At 33.9% G+C, this 8,424-nt stretch overlaps 1 protein-coding gene across 4 annotated transcripts; it reads left to right on the top strand.

The window, feature by feature from the left end:
• The first annotated feature begins 236 nt into the window (after window positions 1-236).
• Window positions 237-5,184, top strand: LOC113715459 (dammarenediol 12-hydroxylase-like). Of its 4 annotated transcripts, none has more exons than XM_072070241.1 (4): window positions 237-1,378; window positions 2,827-2,996; window positions 3,366-3,422; window positions 4,628-5,184. In XM_072070241.1, the coding sequence occupies exons 1-4, from the start codon at window positions 397-399 to the stop codon at window positions 4,925-4,927; spliced, it is 1,509 nt and encodes a 502-aa protein (XP_071926342.1). In that variant the 5' UTR covers window positions 237-396; the 3' UTR covers window positions 4,928-5,184. The 4 variants fall into 4 exon arrangements, with proteins under 4 accessions (XP_071926342.1, XP_027095463.1, XP_027095465.2 ...); XM_027239662.2 differs by having other exon boundaries at window positions 2,809-2,996; XM_027239664.2 differs by lacking the exon at window positions 4,628-5,184 and adding an exon at window positions 3,526-3,878 and having other exon boundaries at window positions 2,809-2,996.
• The last annotated feature ends 3,240 nt before the right edge of the window (window positions 5,185-8,424 follow it).

Raw genomic sequence — 8,424 nt, 5'->3', positions numbered from 1 at the left:
ATTCGTTTTTTTTACGTGGAAAAAGTTGAAGATTCTTATTTTGTTTTTAATTAAAATTAAATTTTAATTTTGGATGTCTTCATGTTTAAAATAAGTGATAAATCTAGTTACTTCATAAATTTAGGGGGCAACATAAGCGACAGAAGGAAATACAAGAAATTTCAAGTGGTGGTAATGCAAGACGAAATAAAAGTTTTAAAGTTTTTCAAGCCATCTTTAAAGACTCGTCGGAGCAATTGCGTAACTCTCTCTGCGACCACTATAAAGCACTGCAGCGTGCAAAAGAACCTTCATCCCCAGAGCTCTGCCGGGTTTATCCATTCAGTTTTTCTTTGTTGACCTAATCTTCAATACCCATATTATACTTTAAAAGAAAAAAGCCCCAATTCCTCTGACATGCTGATGGATTTCTTACAATTTCTGCTGCTTCTTCTATCTCTAATTCCTGCAGCATATCTATGCCTGCACAAGCTTGCTATGAGAAAGAAGTCCCACAATGTAACAACCGAGTCTGGGACTCGACAGCCACTGCTTCCACCAGGCACTCTGGGTTGGCCCCTAATTGGTGAGACTTATGATTATTACTCGAAACGTCGAGAAAATCTAACATATAAGTTTTTAACAGAAAGGTGGAATAAGTATTCGTCCAGCATTTTCAGGACTTCACTGATCGGAAAGACCATGGTGATATTTTGCAATGTTGAGGGGAACAAGTTTCTGTTCTCAAATGAGAAAAAGTTGGTCCAAGCATGGTGGCCGACTACACTGGACACAATTTTCCCCAAGACCGATAAGAAGCCTAGCGCAGAGCAATCACACACTCTACGTAATCTTCTTCGCTGGATTCTAAAGATAGATGGACTTCGAGAATATATTTCAATCATAGATGAGGTAACCAGACAGCATTTGCAAACAGACTGGAATTGCAAACAAGTGAGCGTTTGTGATGTGACAAAGAGGTACTTGTTCACCTTGTCCAGTAATATATTCTTGGGCATCAATGATCCAGGAAAAATTGAGAGATTGGCGAAAAACATGAAGTACATAGAAGAAGGTTTTTTTTCAATGCCAATAAATTTGCCAGGAACGGCTTTGAATCGAGCCATCAAAGCGGCCAAGCTTATTAGTAAAGAACTTATGGCAACAATTAGACAAAGAAGGATTGATCTTCAAGGGCATGATTTGTCTTCAAGGAAGGATTTCATGTCAACCATGCTTCTGGCAAAAGATGAAAATGGTCAGGCATTTTGTGACGAAGACGTTGCTAGCCATTTGGCTGGCTTGTTAGTGGCAAGTTTCTCAACCATGCATTGCACAATTACTAGCATCATGAAGTATCTTGCAGAGCTTCCGGATGTGTACGATTCTGTCTTTGGAGGTAAGTTTGACAGTTAGTTATTCCAGTGTATGCATTATTCCACGCTGCCTAGCTAATAGACTCTGTTTAGTCACGTATATAATTTACACTCAATTTACCATTTAGAACCCCTTGTATTTAGACATTTTCTTGATTTGAATTCACTTTCATACTAAATTAAAATCTGAAACCCGTCTTCATTAGAATGCCAGACTTTCATAATGAATCAACACCTAAGACCTATCGGCCAGTGCTCATCGGCACATGCTACCAGAAACCATGTTTAGTATAGGGTAAATTACGTATGATTCTACTGAAGTTTTGCATAATGTTAGATGAACCACCTAAAGTTTAAAAACAGCCACACAATCCCCCTATGGTTCTATGTAAAGTGAAAAAATGGACGGAATGCATAATTAGTTATAGTGATTAGACCACACGCGCTCTAAAAATGCTTGTGATAAGATTATAATATCCACTTAATCCCCTATAATTTGTATAAATATCCAATTTACCCCCCCTGTAATTTTGCATTTATCCACATAATCTCATCACTACGATTTTGAACAAGATGGTTGAGTTGTCATTTGATTTAGAATTTAAGTAAGGGCAATTTCTAGTTTACATGAAATCATGGGGGGGAAAACATTAGGGGGATTATGTGGCAATAAATGAAACCATAGAGGGGTTATTAGTAATTCACCCTTTATTTTATTTTAATCTCAATTTGGCACTCTTTGCATAGCAGGTTGGCTGCATATACTAATAAGATGACGAAATACAAAATTATAGAAGTCGAATGACGGTCATCAAACTAGACCTGACCAGCCAAGACCCCCCCACCCCCCCCATTTTATGCTGGGAAATTCATAAAATTCTGGTCATCCTGCAAAATAGTTTTAAGCTGCAGAAGGAAAGGATATGCCAACATGAATATGTAGTAAAGTTATTGAACCCGCAACTGATGCTCTTTATTGATATGTCTACGTAAATTTTGGTTATTCGTGAGGACTTATTCAGAAGCATAGTAAAATCGTATTTTGTTTTGCTAAGCATTAACGTATCAGACATTATAGCAATAAATAAAGTAGATGAGCAGGAGGAATATAGAAGACAAGACATTTCGGATTTTGAATATGGTTGATAAGCATGTTGGATAGTTCCTGCTTGATAATTTCTTGTTTCATGTCAAACAAACATATTTGATAATTTCATATACTGGGTAAAGAACAAACTCAAATAATTAACCCAAACTTCTTTTGTTTTATTAAATTTATTTATTTAGTGTAGAGTAGTTGTTTGACAGTGAACCAGAGGGAGTCTTGATTGTGTAAAGGCAACTCAATATTAGAAGCAGATGTGTTTTTTTCTTTATTTGATTGGTAACAATATCTTCTTCCACATATATTTATATGTGTCACATATCCTTCCTTTATGCTTGATACCTACAGAACAAAATGAAATTTTAGATGTAAAGCCAAAAGGAGACCACCTTACTTGGGAGGATATACAGAAGATGAAGTACTCTTGGAGCGTTGCTAGTGAAGTCTTGAGGATATCGACACCAGGGTTTGGAGGGTTTAGAGAGGCTATCACTGATTTCACCTATGAAGGGTTCACAGTACCAAAAGGCTCCAAGGTAAACTCGATTAATTATACCTCTTGCAATCTTTTGAAAACCGGACCGGACTGGATGGTTGAACCGCGAACCGGTCATGGCACCGGTCCGGTTCTATGCCATGTTTGACTTTGTCTGAAAATCGGTCAAAAATAGGTCGAACCGTGAAAACCGTCGAACCGGAGTTGAACCGGTGGTTTTTCGGTTTTCAACTTTCCCTCTTTTTTTTTTTTTTTTGTTTGTTTTGCAAAATGCAGTTATCAAGAATCGAACTCAAGACCTTTGTAATAGAAGACCAATGTATTAACCGTTGCACCATCACATCTTATTAGTTTTTTTTTTTTTTTTATGAATATATTTTTTTTTAATATTATTTTATTTTATTGATAGGAGCAAATTTTACACACTGAGAAAGACCAATTCAAAGTACAGCAATCGACTGAAAAGGTAATAAATCAAACACAAAACCTCCATGTCTCATTCAACCGCATATTAGCTCCAGTTGTCCTTTGTTCTCAGCCCTTCATACGCTTACTTTTCCGAATTGAAGGCATTCCTAATCTATCAAGTCGAATGGCCCCACGATCCATAGTTGGGAACGAATTAAAGGCCTCGTAAAGCTTGACTTGATGCTCTGGATGAAATACGCCCACATTGGACAGCGCATCAGCAACTTTGTTAGCTTCCCTATAGCAATGCAAAAAACGATCAGGATCTTTCACCAACTGCCAAATTTGCCTAATCTCTTGTCGAATCTTCCAGGGGCATTGAATGCGATTCTGAAGAATTCCAACTAATAATAAAGAATCCGATTGAACATAGAGATTTTGAAAACCCCTATGTACAACAAACAAACACTTATATATCTTTTTTCTATTTTTTTTACAAAATCTCATCCTCTCATGACTCTTTCTTTTTAATCTTCAATACTCTCTCTCTCTCTCTATCCTCTTTTCTTTTGTCACTCCTTTTTTAATCAAACCTCTTTATTTTTAATTTATTGATGTTTTCTTCCATCTTTTAATTTTATTTTTGTCCATTAATTGAAAAAAGTTAAAAAATAATTATTTTTCTTTAACCCAAATTATTTAATGCCACAACCACTCACTTTTATCTCATTTTTTGTTTCTTATCAAGTTTACATTTCTATTTTCGAATCTCTCGCTTCCTTCGAACTCCAAACTTCCTTTTTTAAATTGCAATCTCTAAATTCCAAAACATAAATTAAAATTTAAGTTCACAATATCTAAATTCTCATAGACGTGAATTTTGTATAATTTCAAAATATTGTGATATTTTTGGATTGGATTTAGATATAATTGAAATTGAGATGAAATTTATTTGTTTTAACTTATAATTTAAAAAATTTATTTTTAAAAATCCAAGTTATTAAAAAATAGTAAACTTTTCATCATATAAAGTATTAAATTAGTCCATTACATGTCTTATTTTGTGCATATATATATTTATTAAATTATTTTTAAAAAAATTCATTGAACCGGGATTGAACCGGTCCGACCGGTTGAACCTCGACTCTTTCACTTCACCGGTTCAATTAACGGTCCGATTTTTAAATCATTGACCTCTTGGAGTTTGTTCCACATTCGGATCTATGTAGCATAAATTTTGATGATTACACTTTACTTCAACAGATTTTCTGGACTTTTGATGCCACACACAAGAATCCAAAATACTTTCCTAATCCTGAGAAGTTTGAGCCATCAAGGTTTCAAGGAAACGGTCCAGCACCTTATGCATTTGTGCCATTCGGGGGAGGACCACGCATGTGTCCTGGAAATGAGTATGCTCGGGTGGTGATACTTGTTTTCATGCACAATGTGGTGACAAAGTTTAGATGGGAGAAATTGATTCCGGGCGAGAATATGATATATTATCCTGCTCCCAGGCCAGCTCGAGGGCTTCCAGTCATTCTACATCCTAACAAGCCTTGAATTCTCCTATTCATTTTTGGTTCTTTGTCAATACTTAATGGAGCTACACTGCAATCTTCCTGTCCTGTAAGTCAAATAATGCAGGAAGTGTTTGGTTTATATTCCGAAATCAAAATCAGAATCATATATAAATCATTGCTATATAAAAAGTATCATGAGTTTTGCTACTTTGGAGTGTAAGTATAAGTATCATTGTGATCTTAATTTTTGTTATTCCAATTATGCCCTTATTAATTAATGACTGAAGTTTCATATTATGCTCTTTTAAATTTATTATGATGATTAAAATTCATTATATCACATCTATTAATTTCGAAGAAAATAATGGTTCAGCATTATTATTACTACATAACAAGTACCATGAATAGGCTTCTCCGAACCATTGGTCCAACCCAATGGTTAGCAAATAATTAATTTTTGCTAACCCTGCGAATTTAGGTCATCCAACTCGAGAAGAAAAATAAAAAATTGTTCACATATCTAATTAAAAATCAAACATTTTCAGTGGCATTATCCTAATTTATTTGTCATAAAAAATGAAAAAAACAAAAGAAGTAACTAGAAATATTGATATATATATATATATATTTATATTTATATAGTATGACAAGGTTGTGTTCGGTTGGTGCAACGTTTATCTTTACTGGTCTGGGTAGGGGTGGCAATTCGGGTCCAAATCAGGTTGGCGGGTCGGGTTCGGGTCAACCCGCCAGAAAATCTGTTGACCCGAACCCGACCCGCCAACCCGTGACGGGTCAGGTATGCTGACCCGAACCCGAAAATTTCAGGTTGGCGGGTTGGCGGGGTCGACCCGAAATGACCCGAAACTTAATTTTAATTTATTAATTTATCACTGTAATTTCTAATAAAATCAATTTCTCACAAAACTAATTACATAATCAAGTAATAAAAATTTAAATAAGTAATTCCAAACCAAATCTAAAATAAATAAAACACCGTAAAAGTGTTTTATCTCAAACAAAATATAAAATAAATTAAAACAGTATAAAAGTAAAAAATAATATAATATATTATTTGTCTAAATATAATAATTTCAACTTCACACAAATTAAATAAATTCATTTATGATTAAGTAATTAATGCCTTTGAAAAAAAGAATAACTTAGGTTAGTTAGATAAAAATATTTTTATATTTATTAAATTATTTTTAATTCGTAAACGGGTCATATCGGGTCATATCAGGTCACCACGGGTTGACCCGAAATCGACCTGTTTTCTTTTCGGGTTCATCGGGTCCAACCCGATTCTGACCCGAATTTCCAAAACCTCAACCCAAACCCATTAATTTCGTGTTAGGTTCGTATCGTGTTTTCGGATCGTGTCGAAAATTGCCACCCCTAGATCTGGGTATGATGCGGTTCAAAGTCGAGTTAAATATGAATTATTGTTTGTGGCCCGTGGCACGTGACTATTTGTTGTTTAGCCTTGTTGCTTTCATTGTCCTAGATTCCTGGTCCCATGTTTTAAGACAAAGTGGTCCTGGATTGTACACGTCGTTGAAGTTAAATACTCCTATGAATTATTATTATTTGGGGTCCACGGCGTGTGACTACTGACTATTTTTTTAATTGCTTAGCCTTGTCACTTCCATGCTCCTACTTTTTAAGGCAGAGTGGTCCTATATTATATATCTCACGTGTTTGAAACACGTAGAATTAGCTTTAAAAAAGCGTTAATTACAATTAATCCCCTTAAAGTATACCTTATTTTTCACTTTACCCCCCAACTTTTAATTTTGCTCACTTAACTCCTTATAGGATAAAATTACCCTTCCATTATTTTGACTTTTCATTTACCTTTGTCATCTCTTTTGTTTCTTTTTTGTTTCTTTTTCTTCTCTCTTTCATCCTTCCCAATAGAAAACTCCATCAAAAATTTTTATTTTGAGTTTTTAATTACATTTTATTTTGAGTTTGTAATTGTGAAGGTTTAAAAGGTATTAAAAACTAATTTTGATTTTTTGTATGATGTCACGTGTCACAAATTTCAATTGATGATTATTAATTAGGTCACAATTTCATTTTATGATATTTTCTTGAGAATAAAATGAGAAACTAGAAAGGAAAGAGGAAAAATCAAAATTAAAAGAATTGAAAGGCTAAAAAAATTGTATTTTAGGAAAGTGATTTGGATATTTTTTAATTATTTAAGGAGAAAATAGATTTCTGCAATTCCTCTTTTTTAATTTCAATCATTAAGATGAAGAGTTTTGTGGGAAAGAGGAAGAATTAAAGAAAGAAAAAAGAAGCAAAAAAAATAAAATAGCACAAAAGGGGAAAGGAAAAAAGAAAAATGAAAAATAAGATAATAGAGGGGTAATTTTGTCCAATGAGGGATAAAGTGAGACAAAAAAATGGTTAGGAGATAAAAATGAAAAATGAGATATACTTTAAGGGGATTAATTGTGATTAAGCCTAAAAAAAAGCCCATCATGGTGGGGTAGTTGTAGGGGAAAATATCAATAAATAAGTCAGTGAATTTGTTGAGAGTTTAGGTGCATGTAATGCTGAAATAATATGTGTTTAATGTTAAAAAAAAAACATGTTACTTCATTTCTTATTTACAGGGGCTCAATTACATTACATGCATCCTTTGCAAGCTCATGAGCTGTAAAATGCCACCGGGGAGTGATTGCAAGGACTCGAATGCAGCTTCTATAGATGTTGCTGCAGAAGTTGAAGTCTAAAGGAAATTTAGTTTTGGCTAGAAGCTTCTATTGTCATTATAAATCTTTGACATGTGTTTGTGACCTTGTATAACTCACTACAGTTATGTATATTTTTGGTGACTTTTAACTGAAATTGAATATAGACTTTATTTTGGTGGCATATAGATTTATATTCTGATGACCAGAATTATGTGCATTGCTAAATTATATACTACTTTAGTGATGCATAAATTATATACTACTTTAGGCTTTCTATTTTGCCCCTCAGTCCACGAGAGAATTTTTGTCATTGGTGGCTCAAGCTAAAAAGGACTACATTGGCTAGACATATACAGTCAAGGGACTAAATTAGCCCCAGTTAAAGTTTAGGGACTATTTGCAGCTTTTGATAAATAGTTTAGAGGCTATTTTGGCCTTTGCTCAATTTTATTGTTGAAGAAGACATCTTCAGTAAAGTGTTATTGGAGTGCATTTGAATTCAGTAATTCTGAACTCATGTCCATATGTTTTGCCTAAATCTACAGCCGGATGACGACCCAAGTGCCCAAGCGAAAAGGCAATTAGACCACCCATTAATTCAGCAATATTTCTTGACCGAAGACTCCTAAATGATATAGAAATAATACAAAGAGTTCAACTTAAAAAAAAAATATACATCTCTTCGTACTATATATATACTATATAAAAGGAACCATGAGTTTGGAGTGTAAGTGAAGTGATACTAGGTTTTGTTATTTCAATTATACCCTTATTAATTGATGATTGAAGTTTCATATTATGCTCTCTTTAATTTTTTATGATGATTGTT

This window comes from Coffea arabica, chromosome 11c (assembly GCF_036785885.1).
Source record: "Coffea arabica cultivar ET-39 chromosome 11c, Coffea Arabica ET-39 HiFi, whole genome shotgun sequence".
Lineage (NCBI taxonomy): Eukaryota > Viridiplantae > Streptophyta > Magnoliopsida > Gentianales > Rubiaceae > Coffea > Coffea arabica.
This window is presented reverse-complemented; position numbering and strand designations above follow the sequence as displayed.

What these genes read in the sequence shown, in the direction of transcription:
- LOC113715459 (XM_027239662.2), top strand. Translation starts at nt 397, where the DNA reads ATGCTGATGGATTTCTTACAATTTCTGCTGCTTCTTCTATCTCTAATT. An exon ending in CAGTACCAAAAGGCTCCAAG is followed by an intron (nt 2,997 to 3,365) that starts GTAAACTCGATT and finishes TTTTATTGATAG; the next exon opens with GAGCAAATTTTACACACTGA. An exon ending in TACAGCAATCGACTGAAAAG is followed by an intron (nt 3,423 to 4,627) that starts GTAATAAATCAA and finishes TTACTTCAACAG; the next exon opens with ATTTTCTGGACTTTTGATGC.